The 18,846-nt window shown below is 43.4% G+C and overlaps 1 protein-coding gene across 3 annotated transcripts; it reads right to left on the bottom strand.

Moving 5' to 3' along the window:
- Positions 1-2,743: 2,743 nt before the first annotated feature.
- LOC148687477 (uncharacterized) lies at positions 2,744-10,698 on the bottom strand. Of its 3 annotated transcripts, XR_015946258.1 has the most exons (6): positions 10,409-10,698; positions 8,327-8,500; positions 7,274-7,582; positions 5,846-5,973; positions 3,795-3,928; positions 2,744-3,140 (listed from the first exon to the last, which is right to left on the bottom strand). XR_015946258.1 is itself a non-coding variant. In XM_088653361.1 (5 exons), the coding sequence occupies exons 2-5, from the start codon at positions 8,424-8,426 to the stop codon at positions 3,108-3,110; spliced, it is 570 nt and encodes a 189-aa protein (XP_088509487.1). In that variant the 5' UTR covers positions 8,427-8,500; positions 10,409-10,698; the 3' UTR covers positions 2,744-3,107. The 3 variants fall into 3 exon arrangements, 2 of the variants coding, with proteins under 2 accessions (XP_088509487.1, XP_088509461.1); XM_088653361.1 differs by lacking the exon at positions 3,795-3,928; XM_088653335.1 differs by lacking the exons at positions 2,744-3,140; positions 3,795-3,928; positions 5,846-5,973 and having other exon boundaries at positions 6,228-7,582.
- Positions 10,699-18,846: the final 8,148 nt, after the last annotated feature.

Below are 18,846 nucleotides of genomic sequence, written 5' to 3'. Positions count from 1 at the left end.
TTCTGACATTTTGTATGTATATATCAAAACCAAACTGCAGTCTCTTGCAGAGCTATAAATTAAATTAGCATGCAGAATGAGAAGCGTGGTATTATTTAATTTGTAAACTCCTCCCGTCTGTATTTGATGCCCGAGTCCTATAAACAGTCGCCCTATAAACTCAGAAACAGGACCCATTGAGTTCAATAAGACTTCAATGGAAATACATATAGGATTTGTGGGATGTTCCATGTGTTAGCAGAAGTGGCTGCCTGTCCGCAGTCACTTAGGAACTAACTCCCTTATGGTATAGTTCCGCGTGTATATATAGTTTTGCAACCTAAGTCTGCCTCCAGGGATCCAACTGTGAACTGAATGACTGTGAGTAAACTACTTTTATATTGACTTTAATAAGACTGTCATGTCTATTCCTTTTAAGAGGGACAAGAAGGGATCTTACCAGGAATCTTATATAGAGAGGCTCAGACGAGCCTGCAACAAGCAAACCATTGTGCGTTTAAAGGGGGATGTTACTCTGCTAAGATATAGAACTTGCTAACGCAAATTAGGAAGGATATCATCAAACAATATATCCTCTCCTGCATCCCTGAACATTCCCACAGGATTGCAGCCTTTTTCATCTGAATAGAGAACATTAATGGGGGGTACGTTGTAATGTGGTATGCACAATTTTCACAATACTTATTTGATAAATGTATAACCCACATTTCACATTTCCAAGGCAGCTTTGTACTAGGATTACAGTCCTGGCCTCTCTCTCTCTCTCTCTCTCTCTCTCTCTCTCTCTCTCACACACACACACACACACACACACACACAGACAGCACCCTAACACTTGTTTAATATAATGACTTCAGAGGAGCCAGTTTCACTGAAGAGTTCAAGGATGTGCCACTTCATATATTATCAGCATACAGAGAATGCAAGAAGCTATGTTCTCCTCCTTCCTGGGACAGAATGTCTTCAGCATGAGGGAGCTTTTAAATCCTCCATACTATTAATGGGAAGCTCTGATACATCACATTATTACAACAGCTTTCTGACCTTTCATGATCCCTTGAGGCACCCTAGGGCAAGTTGCAGTAATGATGTCCTTCAGTGTAAGAACTCTACTATCCATTTCTGGATATCGAAACTTTTATCATTAGGGGGACTGCATCTCTTGAGTGAGCTAAGAATCCATTTGAATAGGGAATATAAAGTTTCCTCTACAGATCTAGCTCCACAGATCATAACACCTTCCTTTCCTAGAGTTTGTTCACACTCCTCTAGCATCTTAACATCCTAACATCAGAAGGTGTCTTCACATGTACGCACAGGTACACACATCTTCCCGTTATTGGATTCATGACATTTGATTCATGGCACTTGATCTGCCACTCCCAAGTCATTAACTCATCTTTCATAGATAGATCTATGCTTTAGATTCAGCCAGTAATGTGTAACAATATAGAGCTGACCTGTTTTCAACGTGGCCTTAAGAGTATCGGGGAACCAGCCATATGATAGGAATCTGGGCATTCCAACAGTAGCATAGCGTGGGTTGTTGGTGCCTGGGGCAGGCAAGCTGCTGACGCCGGCGGAGTGCCCTTTCACTGGAGCCAAGTGGGGCTCCACTGCACTGCCTGCCTGCCCGCGCAGGAGGGAGCCTAGCCAGCCGACACAGTTATTGGCAGATGAATCACCCTAATGCCAGTGGAGAGGAACGCCGGGCTGGGGTTGCCCCTTGCCCACCTCCCTCCATGCCCGCTCACCATGGGCCTGGGTTCCTCTCAATTTTCTGCCCAGGGTCCCACCCGCCTGCTTCCGACGCTATGCCACTGCATCCCAAATTTAGGAATTCTGAGTCTCTAGTACTGCACATATTGTTGGAAGGTTGCCTCAGGCAAATAGGTCTGCTAATTCTTCTTATGACATATACATCAAAATGCACCTGCTTGCTACACGTTTTATAACCTAAGAAGCTAACCACAGTATTAAATCGAAATGTGACTTGGGTAATTTTGTGATCCTATGGGCTCGGTGAACATCTGTAATGCATGGCTGGCCTGTTTCTACTGGGTCAACCTTCCAGTGGGTTACTCTTGGTCCTCTGAATGTGTTTTCTTTGTAATATTATGACAGAAACTGGGCATGCCATGGTTAGGCTGAAGTCTACTTTTTTGGGGTGTTTGGAAAGGAATGATGTCTGGGTTTTCTGAAACCCTATTCCGAAACACTGTTTGTTGAGTTTTCCCCACCCAACTGCCTGGTCTCTTGATTCAGTTATGCTTATGGGAGAGAAACAGCAACATTTTTCTGCTGCTCTATTTTGAGCCTGCCATGTCTTTTCCATACCAGGAGTACTAAAAATACTTTTCGGTGTGACCTTTATTTTCGCTTGCCTGAGAAACAGAACAGACATATCATAATAGTCTCTGATGTTATCTTCACTAACTCCCGTTCCCAAACGGAAACGAGCAGAATGGCACTTTGTTATTTGGGTATCCTCAAATAAAAGTGAGCAATGGAAAGGGGTGCACACACACGAGGAAGTTGCAGTCTAGAATTGAGGCTAAGTTTCACTCCCCCCCCCCAACAAAATAACTTTTTGTGGTGCTTCCTAACTTTGGAAACTGCCTCTGACTGCTTCTGCAGCAGGGTACTACATCTAATAATTATTATAATATTTTATTATTTTATTATTTATTTATTTATTTATTTATATCCCACCCATCTGACTGGGTTTCCCCAGCCACTCTGGGCAGCTTACAGCATATATAAAAACATGAGAAAGCATCAAACAATAAAAAAACCTAGAATATCTTATGCAGGCAAAGAAACAAACCAATAAATCAATAGAAACCAACAATAGCAACAATAATAAACAGTTTGCAGTTATACCTAAATTAAACTAAACCCAACTAAACATTTATCCAACCCCAACCCGACAGAAATAAAACAGAGGAACCAAAATTAGAACTGTTGCCGCAACACAAGAGTTGTTCCAGCAATGTCTCAGTGGCCTCCCAGGAGCCTCTTTTGGCTGTTCAAGGTGAGTCTGGGCCCCGCCTCCTAGACCAGGTGGAAATGGGCCTTGCAGCAAGGAGCCGTCTTCCTTCCAGTGCTCACAGCAGCGGCAGCCTGGTTCCCCAGATCTTCTGGGAACAAAGATTATGTGGGATGTGAAACACATAGCAGTCAAGTACAACATTCCTAGAATGGACATGCTAGGAGAAGCTTTGTACCTGCCAGAATAAAACTTCCTGTTTCCTCCTGAGCTGGGACAAACTTCCTCTGCATGTGTCTAGAGTGTGTGTGTGGCCTAACCTGGGGAAGAGGAGCACACCATCTTCTTTTGCTCCTCTCTTCTCCATTTTGTCTTTTCCATGTGTAAGCAGAAGTGACTTCCTGTCTGCAGTCACTTGGGACTGATTCCCTTATGGGATAGTTCCACACATATATATATACCTTTGTAACCTAAGTCTGCCTTCAGGGATCTAAGTGTGAACTGAATGAATGTGAGTAAACTACTTTTATATTCACTTTAATAAGATTGTCGTGTATATTCTTTTTAAGAGGGACAAGAAGGAATCTTACCAGGAATCTTATATATAGTAGAGAGGTTTAGACGAACCTGCAACAAGCAAAGCGCTGTGCGTTTAAACGGGCATGTTTAAACTCTGCTAAGACACTGAACTTGCTAATGCAAGTTAGGAAGGATATCATTAAACAATATATCCTCTCCTGCCTCCCTGAACATTCCCACAGATTAAGCTTGTAGCCACCTCTTCTGACGCTGATGTTCCACTGACCTCTGAAACCGAAATTATGGTGCAGACCAACAAAACAGATAAAGATGTCCAGCCCCCACATTCTGGTTCTGATTCTCAAATGGCTGCTGTAGCTGACAAGCTCCATACAGAAGTGGGATGAGCAGTTCAGATCACTGGAGAGGGAAAAAACTCCACTTTAGCAACCTGTATGGAAGAAGCTAACAGAACGGTGAGGGAAACCCTAGAACTAGGGATCTGCCATACAGGCCGCATCAGATGTCTCATAAACATAGACACCCAGGTACATTTAGACAACCAGCAAACAGGAGGAGATAGTGAAATATTTGCATTAGAGGTGGGGCGACCTTTGAAGGTGACCCAGAAACTACAATTAATCCAGAATGCGGCAGCTAGACTGGTGACTGGTTGCCGAGACCATATAACACTGGTCCTGAAAGACCTACATTGGCTCCCAGTACATTTCCGAGCACAATTCAAAGTGTTGGTGCTGACCTTTGAAGCCCTAAACGGCCTCGGCCCAGTATACCTGAAGGAGCATCTCCACCCCTATCATTCAGCCCAGACACTGAGGTCCAGCTCCGAGGGCCTTCTGGCTGTTCCCTCCCTGTGAGAACTGAGGTTACATGGAAACAGGCAGAGGGCCTTCTCAGTAGTGGTGCCCTTCCTGTGGAAGTCAAGGAAATAAGCAACTATCTGACTTTTAGAAGATATCTGAAGGCAGCCCTGTATTTTTAATGTTTGATGTTTTATCGTGTTTTTAATTTCTGTTGGGAGCCACCCAGTCAGATGAGCGGGGTATAAATGATAAGTTGTTGTTGTTGTTGTTGTTCTTTGTTGTTCCTTTAATCCAGATGGGTTCTGCAACTTAAGGCAGAACTGGAAATATATACTTTTCCAGTCCTTAAGAGGCAATAGTAAAACCCTGTTACACAAAATACATCACAACTCTCTCTTTTCTTAGCACCATGTGCTTTGATCAGATATGCTGCTGTCTGGGTGAACCACATTAAAAAAACAAAAGCAGAAGGGGGGAACCTTCTGCAACTTTAATGTGTTATATTTCTGTTGGCACCATCTCTTTCGACTGAATGGCACCTTCTCAAACAAAACGGGGGAAAGAAACGGAGATCAATTTGCTCTTTACTGAAAGCCAAATGATGAACCTTGTTTCAACTGACAGAATTCATTGCAAAATCCTAGTTACAGGTAGGTAGCCGTGTTGGTCTGAGTCGAAGCAAAATAGAAAAATCCCTTCAGTAGCACCTTAAAGACCAACTAAGTTTTTATTTGGGTACCCAAATAAAAACTTAGTTGGTCTTTAAGGTGCTACTGAAGGAATTTTTCTATATTGCAAAATCCATAAGGGTGCTTTTTAAAAACGAGAGTCCTTTGCCAAATATTGTCACTGAATATCTAGCTCAAATTAGGATCGCACCTTCAAAAGTTTTGATTTGACCTAAATAGAAGTTGCTTTTTATACTCTTGGTATAGCGGTTTATTTAGGCTGCTATTAGACCTCTAGACTGCAGCTTCCTCAGGGACTGAAAGTATCGGTGGTTGTGGGGAGTAACCTGATATAGAAGAGGTACCAGCTAAAATGGGGATGTTCCACAGTCCCTATTTTGCACAAAGATAGATACACACACCATGTTGTGCAAGTACCAAATGAGTGCTGCTGATCCTTTAAATATTTTCTTCCAGTGCTTTGAGGCCTAGTGAAGAGGAACAGAAAAATGCATACCACACGCATGCAAAAACAAAACTGAAACCTTTTTCTTTTCTGGTGACAACAGCACCCCCTAAAGGAAGAAATGTATCTTGTTCTTGCATTGGAAGAGTTCAGTTTGTAACCTAGGACTTGCTTGCCCTCACAGAAATTAGAATAATCTGATACCATACATATTTTTTTAGAAATGATATATAAAATATTTGAACCCCTTATCTTAAAATATTTTATTCATCATGTTAAAATAAAACATTCCATAATCTATGTTTTATTTTTTTCAATTTTTTTTTTGGGGGGGGGAAACAAGGCTTCAGGAAAAAAATGGGGAAAAACCGTTTTTTACCCGAATTTTCCTGGCGTTTTCCCGGGCCTTCACATCTCTATTCCTGGCCCCAACACTGAACAACAGCCCTGCAGTGCTTTCCTGCCAAGTAGGTTCTGTCACCAAGCACTTGAGGTTCACTGAGAGCCCTAGAAAAAATGGTGGGAAATGGGGTGAACAAAACATGGTCAGATTGGGGGGGTCCGGGAGCAGCACCCCTTATGCCTCCAGCCAATCCCTTTGCATTTTTGCAGAGGCTAAAAGCGTCTCCCTCCCGTTTGCACCTTCTCCCGAAAAAGAGAGGAAATTCCTGACTTTACCTCTTGTGGACTTGGAACTCCCAAGACTGTGAAACCCAAAGCAACCTAAGCCCAGGGGGATACCAATCACAAACACACTCCAATCATCAAACTGTGAAACTTTATTTGAATAAAGGGTAGGCAGGAAGGAAGAAAAGAGGTCAAACAGATTACAAGATAAAGCAAGGTACTGTATCTCGTAAAAATGGTCTAATCATGGTCTATTGACTAACAATATAACATTCAAAGCTCACTCAAAGCGCACAGGGCATGGTCAGTGTTCCAGTGTTATGGAAAATGCAGCCGATGAGTTATAAAATGCCAAATGATTTTTTAGTACAGAAACCTTTTCATTCAGCTGGAAAATCGTATTATAAAAATTGTATTCAAAGGATTATGCAAAGTTCAGGTAGTGAGCCCTTGTATCTCAACAGTGGTGCCGATTGAAAGGACAAGGTAGGTCCATCATTTGGGCAGTGAAAAGGGGGCATCAAAACTCAGCTCACTCACCACCAAGACCCCAGATTCACACCCTCTCCATATTATCTAGCATGACCGCTTGTGCACTAGTGCCTACAAATACGTCTGCCTACATACAAACACCAGACCACCACACAAACTCCATACATTTAAACTTGATTTTCCCCTTTATGAGTTTGTAGATGTTTAGTAAGTCCTGGCCCATCCCTAAAGCCCTTTCCACACTCCATACATTTAAATGGTTTCTCCCCTGTGTGAGTAAGTTTGTGTCTTCTGCAATTTGCCCTACAAGTGAAGCTCTTTCCACACTCCATACATTTAAATGGCTTCTCCCCAGTGTGGGTTCGATGATGTAAAGTAAGTGTGCGGTTATAACTGAAGCTCTTTCCACACTCCATACATTTAAATGGCTTCTCCCCAGTGTGAGTTCGATGATGTAAAGTAAGGTGTTCACTCCGATTAAAGCTCTTTCCACACTCCATACATTTAAATGATTTTTCACCTGTGTGAGTAAGTTCGTGTCTTCTGCAATTTGCCCTACAAGTGAAGCTCTTTCCACACTCCATACATTTAAATGGCTCCTCCCCAGTGTGAGTTTGATTATGTAAAGTAAGGTGTTCACTCCGATTAAAGCTCTTTCCACACTCCATACATTTAAATGATTTTTCACCTGTGTGAGTAAGTTTGTGTCTTCTGCAATTTGCCCTATTAGCGAAGCTCTTTCCACACTCCATACATTTAAATGGCTTCTCCCCAGTGTGAGTTCGTTGGTGCGAAGTAAGGAGTTCCTTCAGCCTAAAACATTTTCCACATTCCATACATTCAAAAGGCTTCTCTCCTCTGTGAATCCGTTGATGTACCCTTAGGTATGAACGATGATGGAAGCAAAATCCACATTCCACACATTTGAAAGCTATCTTCTTTACTCCCAATGAAACTACAGGTGGCCCTCTAGAGTTCCGACTGTCTTCTCCATCACCTGCATGGCGAGGGAAAGAAAATCTTGTTAGGCTTTCAAGGTAGACAAGAAACGTACCAAACACACAAGCCCATTTAGCACATCTCTTATTTTAACAGACTTTCCACCTCTTCCTGTCTATGTTCCAAGTTTTTAGGAAAGGAAATTCTGTCAGATTATAACAACAACACTCGCTGGTGTCTTCAAAGGTTCCAATTATTAGTGAAGCTCTTGCCGCACCCCTGTGTGAGTAACGTTTGTAAACTGACTGAAGCACTTTCCACACTCCATGAATTCAAGTGGTTTATCCCCTATTTGAGAAGGCGAGGGATCTCCTGGGGAGGGAGGTCCAGAGATTAACTATGCATTACGTCTGAGCTTTCCAACGTGAGTGTCACAGTTTGCTAGTAAAACTGAATTACCGTGTCGCAAAATGAGGCATGAGTAAAAACTGTTTCACCAACATGAAAAGTTTGGAAAGCTCTGCATCATGTTAAAAACTGCTTTCTTTTATTCATATTTTTGCAGTAGAAAACCATCTGAGGGTCACTTGAAGGCTGATAAACATGTTTTGAAATATATACACAAAAAAAGTAAAATGTCCAGTAGCACCTCAGAGACCAACTAAGCTTGTTCTTGGTATAAGCTTTCGTGTGCACGCACACTTCTTCAGATACCAACATGTTTTGGTTACGCAGGGAACTTCACCCCCAATCCGTCCTTTCCACTCGCCTGGGAGTTTTCCTTTGCCCACCTGGTACTCACCAGATCTCTCTGAGGGTCCTGGGAGAGACCGGTCAGAGGTTGTGGGGAGGGACGCAGAAGACAGACGGACCAGGTCAACCGTCCATCTTCCACCTTCCATCCCTGCTAGGTTTGTAGGGTCAGTCTCTCAAATCCTTCTGGAGGAACTCAGATGCTAAAACGAGCTTTAGATTCCTGGGAGGGAGGAAGAAGAGAGTCTCAGAGCTCTTGCAAGGATTTTGCAATTTCCATCATCATCATCCTGCCTTTTCCCCCCTGACAGGGGCTACAGCTGTCTTATAGCAATAATTCCCTTTCATTCCACTGATCTGTTGAAGAGGCTGTGCGTGGTCCCTTCCCTTCCACATTTTCCCTCCACAACAATCCTGCGAGGTAGGTTAAGATGGGACCTTGCAATTGTCTCAAGGTGATCATGGTAGTTTCCGGGGAAGCTGGGATTTGAACCTAATAACTGAGGGTGTAACTATGTGCATTGGGCAGGCAGGGTGCGGGCAATGCACAGCTCACACAATCATCCCCGATTATCGGAAGTGCCATGAAAAGCCGGGCAGTTATTTCCACTGCTGGTGGAAATGTACAAAGGTTTTAAGGTTTTGGAGTGAAATCTATGAAAAATTGGGAAAAGATGCTGAAAGTGACATTTGAGGGGAAAACCAGAGGCTTTCCTTTTAAGCATGACTCCCGATAATATCCCGGATGATAGGAAAAATATTTTTTTGTATGCATGTGCAGCAGCCAGGATGTTGATAGCTCAGAATTGGAAAGGGGAGAAAATCCCAACAGTTCAAGAATGTCAGATTAAATTAGTGGAGTTTATGAATCTAGCAAGGATGACGGCAGCAATCAGAAATATTTCAAAACAAAGATCCAAAGCTGAGTGGGAATATGTGGAAGATATTTGAAAAAAAAGGTATAACATCTGAGTTGGTGACTTGCTTGGATTGATATACACAAGGGGATATATATATATAAAAGAGTGAATTATTTTTATTTTCAATTTTTATTTGAGGAATAGCAAGTTATGTATAATGTTTAAGGGAAACAATATGCAAATGATGGGAAGTTAATTTTAAAGTGTTGCTTTTTCTTCTTTTTTCTTTTTGGTAGGTATGTTTGTACAGTATTTGTATTTCATGATTTGTGTTTTTGGTTTGTTCGTAGGCCTATATGTTTGTATTTTAAAACTTAAATAAATATTGTTAAAAAAATTTTTTTAAAAAAGAACTAGTGACCTCTTGAAATTTCCAGAGGGCACCAAACACTACAACCTGGTTTTTGTCTTTTTTCGTTGTGCGGGGGTTTCTGTGTGGCGTGGCCTGGAGTTGTGTTTAGAAGTCTGCTTTTCTACTTTTTCCAGAGAAAGCAACATTTCCTCCACAACACCACCTCCAACTCACTAAGCAGGGGGCAGGTGGCAGGGACTGGGCCGAAATGTTTTGGGCAGGCCCTGTCGGCATATTCCTCCTCTTTTTATGCGCAGGAGGGGAAATCTCTGTCCCTGCAGGGATTTTCCTGCTGGAGGGGATGGCTCTGCATGCGTGGGGGCCACCAGCCCCTGCTTCCACAGTAAAAGAGGGGAAACTCCCTCCTGAACCCCACCATGCAAGGAAGGCAAGAGTCGTGCCTGGCCTCCCATCCTGGACTCCACCCTCTCTTTGCAAAGCCCCCCCCCCCTCCTCTTTCTGTTTGCAGATACCCCATTGACTGTCTCACCGGAAATCCAGATAGCAGCAGCAACAGAAACTCTGGAAAAGTGCGCGGGGGGGGGGGGATCTCAGCCCACGTGGGGGAGCCAGGAAGAGGGACCCTAACACACCCTCCTCCGGACGCCTCCTTTGGAAGAGTATCCCCTACAGCGCACCACCTCCTTCCTTGAAACTTTGCATTCAATTCTGGAGAGGAAGTTTCTTTCACTTCCCCCATTAAAAAAGAGCTGACTTTCATTCTTCCCTTTCGGAACGTTTGCTTGGCTGCCCCCGACCCGTGCCCTGGGCTTCTCATCTTGGACTCCCCCCTCTCTTGCAAAGCCCCCTCCCTGCCCTTCCTTTCTCTTTGCACTCCCCCCATTGACTTTGCACTCACCAGAGATCCTTGCAGCAGCAGCAGCAGCGACCCTGTGTAGCGTGGGATGTTGCGCGTCCCCTCCCTTACAATGCACCGACCTGACCCCACCCACCCACTGCGCAGTCGCCTCCCGCTTCTAGCCTCTTTCCTTGCAACGCCCTCGATTCTATCTTATCTAGCTTTATATTGCTTAGGTATCTCTGGTTCCACTCTCGCCCCTTTCAATGCGTGCAGAGATGGGCTCCGCTCTCAGGCTGGCCAAAAGGGACCCAGCAAGCAAGGCGGCCAACAGACGAGAGAGAAGCTGCTGCTGGCTGGTCCCACAAGAGGGAGGTGCAAGAGAGGGGTGTGGTGTAGTGAGTGGAAACACCTGTTCTCTGCTCCTTCCGCAGACGCTCACCCAAAGCCGGTTCCTTTATTTTGGGTTGTGCGCGTCGGCTAATTCTTATTTATTCCTTTCATAAAATCAAGACTCCGTTATGTGGCAGGGGAAACTCTTCTAAGTGCTCTACCAAAACAAAAGCAGGTTAAAACGATAGAAACGGCACTAAGAAAGAATGTACCAGCAGCCTCCTTGGTAATCACAAGGCAGGGAGTTCCACAGGATAGATGCTGCCACATGAAACGGCAGTGTCCTTAGAAATGTGGCAGGGGTGTTAGGTGGCACGGGGGGGGGGCAGCATAGATTCTGAAGCGGTTGTATGGAGCACAATCTCACAGCTCAACGGGTCCTCAAGTTGTTAAGGGCTTTATACCCAAAGTCGAATTCGACTGGACTGAACCATCCAGGGGTCCATTAGCTATACCTTTAAAAACACTCAAACATAAATACTGTAAATAAGACGTTTGCTTGGAATGTCACTGGCTATAGAGGCTCGTATTATGATTCTGCTGCCTGATTGATGTACTGTATCATAGAATTATAGAGTTGGGACCACGAGGGTCATCTAGTCCAACCCCCTGCAATGCAGATCCCCCCCAATGTGGCGCTCGAATCCATGACCCTGAGATTAAGAGTCCCATGCTCTACCAAAACAAAAAACAAAAATTCATTCCAGTAGCACCTTAGAGACCAACTAAGTTTGTCATTGGTATGAGCTTTCGTGTATCTGAAGAAGTGTGCAGGCACACGAAACTCATACCAATGACAAACTTAGTGGTCTCTAAGGTGCTATTGGAAGGATTTTTTTAAAAAAAAAATCGACTGCGGCAAACCAACACGGCTACCTTCCTGTAACATGCTCTACCTACTCAGCTATGTATGCCAGTTTATTCCATTCTACCCTTTTGTTGGTCCAATGTGTACTCTTTTGTTTATTCATTTATATCCTGCCTTTCCGCCAATCCACTCAGGGTGGTGTACACCCTCTGCTACATTTCACCCTCACAACAACCCTGCGAGGCACTTCAGGCTGAGAAGCGGTGACCTGCCCAAGGGCACCTAGTGGGCTTCATGGCCAAGTGGGGATTTGAACCCGGGTCTCCCGAGTCTTAGTTCAATATTCTAGCCAGTGCGCCATACTGCGGTAGGTTTGAGTGTGGGCAGTACGGTAGGGCACCTTATGGTATTTGACATTTTTTGTGGCATTCATACACTATTATAGAATTGGAGGGGGTTGAGATTTGATGATATATAAGGGTCTCTTTTGGGCCTGTGATTCTTCATTGGTGAGGAAAAATATGCAGCTAAATACAGCATGGAAATATAGGCGTTTAGACCTTTAAAATATGCCCTTGTGAGTTCCAATGCTTCGCTCTTCCCTTGGCATACAAAAGACCACATGTTTGGTAAGCTAAAAATGGTTTACTTACAAACTCTCCAATTGTGTGTATCTGAAGAAGTGTGCATGCACACGAAAGCTCATACCAATGACAAACTTAGTTGGTCTCTAAGGTGCTACTGGAAGGAATTTTTTAATTTTGTTTCAACTACTCCAGACCAACACAGCTACCTACGGTACCTGTAACTAAAACTCTCCAAAGTTCAGGTTCATGTGTTTTTCCATACATGTCCAAAAACACAGGCAGTAAAATTGGGCTTAGCTACACTGGTAAAAGTTCCTAAACTATAATAATATTGTGCAAGAGCTAGGTGAGCTTTTGTTTTTACACATTTAGCTTCTCAGGGAGACTGGGAGAGAACAGCAAGTCCGATTGCCTAGTTCAGGCACGTCCAACAGGTAGATCGTGATCTACCGGTAGATCACTGGGCATCTGTGGTAGATCACTGGTAGATCACTGGCTCCCCCCAAAGCAGCTCCCCTAAAAAAAAGCTCAACATTTTTGCCCTGCATCCCCAAAAATGTGGCTTCCTCCTCCCTAAAAGAAGGTCAACAACTTTGAACTGAACCCCAAAAAACAGGGCTTTCCTCCTCCCTAAAAAGCTCAACAACCTCGACCTGAACCCCCCAAGAGGGGGTAGATCACTGCCAGTTTTTAACTTTCTGAGTTGATCTTGGGAGTTGGCCACCCCTGGCCTAGTTCTTCCCAAGGTGAGGTAAACATCTTTCCACAAATTTAGAATTAGACAAATATTTTAGACTATCAACTCACACGTGTTATTAGTCCTGGTCTCTAAACTAATGCAGGGTGAGCCAACTCAATCATTCTTGTAATTCTACTCTCTCTTCAGCTCTGGCAACATGGCCAATGATCAGGGATGATAGACAAATCAGTGCTAGCTCTCCTGTGCATAGACCCACTGAAATTGATGTCGATTACTAAAAGGATAAATATTGGAAGAGAGACAAGCAGTCTGATACAAGCTATGTCTGAAACTGCATCTTTATTCTGCCTCAGTAGTTACATAAAAATGTAGCTATAGCTACCATAACTATGAGAGAACTACTGCTCTTTATTTTCACTTCCACAATAATCACTGCATGTAATTGGGGTGCATATGTGCTTTCAAGATCCCCAAGTACGGTAAGCCTGCTTCCTCCAAAAGCTGGAGAATCCTAGCCATATAGGGTGAAGCTCCTTGGTTTGCCTCCCTGCAAGCTCCCTGGTGTTTCAGAAGATATCCTAAACATTTTAATAGTTAGTGCTGTGTCTGTATACTTTCATGTCCTCTATTCCAGGGGTGGCCAACTCCTAAGAGACTGCGATCTACTAACAGAGTTAAAACTCCCTCTTTTGGGGTTCAGGTCAAAGTTGTTGAGCTTTTTTGGGGGGGAGGAGGTAAAATGTTGAGCTTTTTTTAGGGGAGCCACAGTTGTTCAGCTTCTTTGGGGGGAGCCAATGATATACCAGTGATCTACTGCAGACGTCCAATGATCTACCGGTAGATCACAATCAATCAATATCATCATTTATTGCATTAGCCGTATGGCCATAGCACAAGTACAGGCAGGCAACTGTCACACAACAATAAAACTACAACAAATACAATTAGAACATTAAATATAAAAACCAGGTAAATGCAACTGGTTGGGTGAAGGCGAAAGGAATGTGTGTTGGGTAAAAATATAACTGGAATTTACATAGGACTAGGGCCTGGCTGGTTGGCCAGGAAAGTGGCCCTGAGTTTAAGGGCCTGTAAAATATAGATAGCTACGTCACGTGAAACCAAGGGGTTGGCGTCCACCAGTAAAAACTTCAAGCGATCGATGTCCCGTAAGATGGTCATTGGGATTGAAAGGAGAAGCCTGGATCTTACAGGGTCATATAGGGAACAGTAAAAGAAACAGTGTATATAGTCTTCTATTATTCCCTCATTGCATGGGCAGAGTCGGAGGTTCGGTGGTATGTTGGAATCACAATCTACCTGTTGGACATGCCTGCAAAGCCCAACTTTGTGTCGGTTTAATATGGCTGAGTTCCTACTTGGAGAGCGGAGACCTTGCCTTGGTAATTATGCAGATTGACTACTGCAATGTGCTCTTCTACGGGCTGCTCTTAAAGACTAGAAACATCTGATGGTGCCAGAGGTGACAGCCTGCCTAGTCAGAGTGCCTCTATCAGCAAAAGATAAATGCTAGCTTCAGACACAATACAAATAGCTGCTTATTATCTATAATCCTCTGAGTGGCTTTCAATATGTACGTGTGTGTGTAAAATTTTAAAGAGCATTTCTCATGCCAAGGGATTGCTGCATATTATCATTCATACATCAGCAGCAGCATAAAGCAAATACAACATCCTTCCATTTTTATGTTTTATTGTTAATCCTTGGGCATGCAGCTATTGAAACACTGTTGAGAAAGAGCGTCATAAATATAGCCCAACCTTCTGATCTCTCCCCCACCTCCCTCTTCCCTGCCACAAATGTTCCCTGCTGCCTATCTCCCAAACCACAAATCACAAAGTCCAGATGCATCTCGAATAAATCCCAGCCGTTTCAAACCAGAAATACCAGATAATTTAATTAATCGGAATACAGCAGATTGGTTATCGGATTATGCAAAGCCCGAGACAGGGTGAAATGCCAAGGGGTGTCCAGAACTACTTTAGTGGAATCTAATGCCCACAGCTCTCATCAGCCTTGGTACTAATTGATGGAGCTGAAAGCTTTGTCTCTCTCTTTCTTTCTTTCTTTCTTTCTTTCTTTCTTTCTTTCTTTCTTTCTTTCTTTCTTTCTTTCTCTCTCTCTTTGGCGATCACACGTAGCCAAGTAAGATTGTCTTCCATAAACACGGTTTTAACAATGGGTCCGTAAGTGACTGTGGAGGCCAATTCTGGATCCACACGTCCTTCCACAGTGGGGACATTGGTTTCCAGGCAGGAGTTGATCATGGTGTGGATTTGCCAATCCTGAGATCGAGTTTCTTCAAAGCCCATGACACCTTTGGTAAAGGCTGTTCTCCAACTGGAGCACTCGCAGGCCAGTGTTTCCCAGTTAGATAGATGGCAGGCCAGCCTCAAAATATGGTAGCCGAAGCATTTCTGTCTGCTTCCCTTGTGACCTGAGTTTGACAATCCACGGACAACATGAATTTTGTTTGCATTTCATTCTGAATTCAAATGCTCTTTAATGGTATTTAATTCAAATGTTCTTTAAATAAGGGGAACGTGATGGTTTCCCCATGAAATAGACTATTCTAAAACGTCAACATATTGACTCTGCCAACTACTTTCCATGGAGTGAAAATGAAATGTACATACGGTATAACATTCAGGCAAGTCTTCCCACTCTAGAACACATTTTGTAATTTCAAGCGTGACTTTAGGAAGTTCGCAAATCTAATCAGCAGAAGCACTAGAGCCAACTTGTGCATTTGCCAACCAAGAAATCTAATTGTTTATTAGATACATTTATGCTTATGATATATTTGTATATCATGCTTTAAAAAAAATGTATAAAACCTCTTTATTCTATCCTTTTATTTTTAAAAGTTGAGTAAGCAATGTTTCTAAACCACTTGGATTGAAAACTTAAGTTGTGAGCTTTGCAGAGCAGAATGTATCAATTTTTATAAGAAATACAATGTCATACCTTGGTTTTCGAACAGCTTCGTTCCCGAACGTTTTGGCTCCCAAACATCGCAAACCCAGAAGCGACTGTTCCGGTTTGTGAACTACTTTTGAAAGTAGAACATCTGACAGGGCTTCGGCGGCTTCTGATTTCGCTCTGAACCTGCGATTTGGTTTTTGAATGTTTTGGAAGTCAAATGGACTTCTGGAACGGATTCCGTTCAACTTCCAAGGTACGACTGTAGTTCAAGCCTTGGCAACTGCTTGGTACCCAGGACAAAGCGGTTACATTTGTGTTTGCGTTTGTATGAGAGAGTACTTTTTGCTTACAGGAAGAAATGTGAGGTCCGGCATGTGCCCATCAAATTGGGCCTTTGGCACAGGGAATCTGTCCTGCCCCTTGTAACATAAATCCTGGCTACACCTGTGTCTAAACCAGCACCTTCCCCCCCCCCCCCCACAGCAGGTGATCAGATGCAGGCCATAAAGTAGGGTTCCCATAGTTCAAGAAGTAAAATTATTGAAAAGGCACTTCCTGGCTCTGTTGTTGGACAATTTGCTGATTTTCCGAAATTCTTACCAGATGTTATTTTCTGTGGGATGTGAAACACAAGAGCAGTCAAGTACAACATCCCTAGAGTGGACATAAAAGGGGATGTCTGGATCAGCCAGTTGGAACTTCCTGTTTCTCCTAGGCTGGGACAGACTCAGGGCCATTGTAAGCCCACCCAATGCCGTGGTGCAAAGGTCCCTCCGCCCCCCCCCCCCGTTTCCCAGAGTTGCTGACATTTTTTAAGGGGGGGAACCCCAAAGTAAGTTGTACGCCACTTTCTCCCCTGCTCCATTTTATCCTCACAACACCCCTGTAAGGTAGGTCAGGCTGAGAGGGAGTGATTGGCAAAATCGCTTCCCAAAAGTGGCTTTCCACGTGAGAAAGGATTGAAAGTTAAGTGGGAAGATGTGAAATGCAGGAGGGACAGAGAGAGAGAGAGAGAGAGAAAGAGAGAGAGAGAGAGGAGGAGGAGGAGGAGGAGGAGGAGGAGGAGGAGGAGGAGGAGGAGGAGGAGGAAAGAGTCATCCTGTTGATTTGTTCACTTCAAAAACACAGCCCATTACTCAGGAAAAGAAACCCATGAATACCCGCAGGCACATTGTGAAGACTTTACACAGAGAGGAACCCCACGGTTTCCCCGCACATAACGTAACAGGCAGGGAGCCAGCTCAGATAGAAAGGCAGCAACTATTTTATTCCCCTTTTAGTGCCGCTTCCGTCACACCCCACCTCTCCTCCTTTGCGTTCCAGGGTTTGGGTCCTGAGTTGAGGGAGCTTTTGCTTCTCTCCTTCCAGGTCCCCAACCCAATGGGACTTCCTTATTATTATTATTATTAAAGGTTTTCTTGATTTACAGAAATATATGCAATGTCTCTCTTAACATTTTTACAAATTGGTTTCATTTGTTGAGTCATTGGGGAAAAAGAAGTAGATGGGGGGAAATGGGACTTCCTTTTGAGCTGACAAGTCTAGACTTGCCCAATAAACTGCATTCTTGGGAGTGGTGTTTGTTTGTTTGTTTGTTTGTGTGTGTGTGTGTGATATATACCCAGTGTTATTAATTGCTGTAGTCTACCTCCCTAAGTAGTAACACTCCTTTTAATCAGTTTTCTTTAAACAATTGTTAAAACCTATATTTATTGCCTATTTTTAGATTATTACTGTTTTCCTTTTATTGTTTTATGTATTGCATATTTATGTGTGCTGGTCAAGAACCGTAATAAATCAATCATATATATATATATATATATATATATATATATATATATATATATATATATATGAGAGATGTTACAATGGTGCAGGCACCTGTAGTTATGTAGTGCCACAATTTCTTACAAGGGAGTATGAAATTCCAATTTTCAGTACGTGTCCTTTGTGCTTAGGCAATTAATCTGCCTTGAATATAGAAAATATTAACCTTTAGGCGGCTTCAATCAGATTATCTGAGTGTTATTAAATCCAGCAGGTCTGCGTCAACATACTGCAAGATCCCTTTTGCGTTTGCAGTGCCGCCCCTGAAGTGACCCTTTAAATCCACTTGGTAGTCCAGCTGTAAGCGATCGTCTTTCAGGCAGAATGAAAGGCACACCCACCGATCCCACTTCCTTCCTTTCCCCTTCCCGCCCTCTCCGTTGTTTCCTCGTCTGCCACCTTCCCGTCCTCTCCCCTGCCTGCCTGCCTCCTCCAGCCGGGAGCGCAGGGCAATGGTGCGCCGAATGTCACCCCCCCCCCAGGGATGACACCCGGGGCGAACCGCCCCCACTGCCCCCTTCCTCCGCCACTGCTGGCAAGGCAACCTGAAAGGCATTGGGAGAAATGGTGCAGCCTGACACAGCCTAGCGGAAGGCCAACCCGAAAGGAAGAAAATGCAGAGGGTCTTGTTCCCACCTATTCCTTGCTCGCCTTCTGCAATAGGTAGACTCTCCCCAGGGAAGTTTAGAACATCAATTGGAAATACCAGTTATTTGTGCTTATTAGAATTACAGTAATTAACCATGCTAAAGATCTGCTTCTTGTATCATTGCTTATTGCATGCTTTTCTTATGGTACAGTTACTGACAGGGCATAGAGAGAGAAGAATGTAAAGGAACTGAAGGAGACCGAGGTCAGATAAGACTGGTTGGAGAAATGTAACAATATGATGGACCAGTAAAAGCTCTGCAGAGATAACATGGCAGATGCTCTATCCTGCACAGAATGAACTGAACTTGGCAAATGTTTGTTTGCTTGATTGTTTTACCAGTATACCTTTGTATTTATTTCAGTATGCAATGTAGTGTTAGGCACGTAGCTTGGGACACTTTCTAAAATAAGTCACTGGCCATTGTTTAGAGTATCCTTTTGGCTTTTAAATACTGGTCAGGAAAACAAATGATGTAAAAATAGATGAGTAACTTTTGATTAAAAGAAATAAAAATGGATTTGCATCTAAAAGTGGAAGAAATGAAGTACTTTAACCTTTTCACCAGACAATGTGGCAATATACATT

The sequence above is a fragment of the Zootoca vivipara genome, chromosome 1 (genome assembly GCF_965207765.1).
Source record: "Zootoca vivipara chromosome 1, rZooViv2.hap1.1, whole genome shotgun sequence".
NCBI lineage: Eukaryota > Metazoa > Chordata > Lepidosauria > Squamata > Lacertidae > Zootoca > Zootoca vivipara.
The sequence above is the reverse complement of the archived record's forward strand: the minus strand, read 5'-3'. Positions and strand labels throughout refer to the sequence as shown.

Coding starts and splice junctions, on each gene's coding strand:
- LOC148687477 (XM_088653335.1), bottom strand. CDS start 8,426: ATGGAAGGTGGAAGATGGACGGTTGACCTGGTCCGTCTGTCTTCTGCG. Junction 7,583..8,326: donor AGGACCCTCAGAGAGATCTG/GTGAGTACCAGG, acceptor CTCGCCATGCAG/GTGATGGAGAAGACAGTCGG.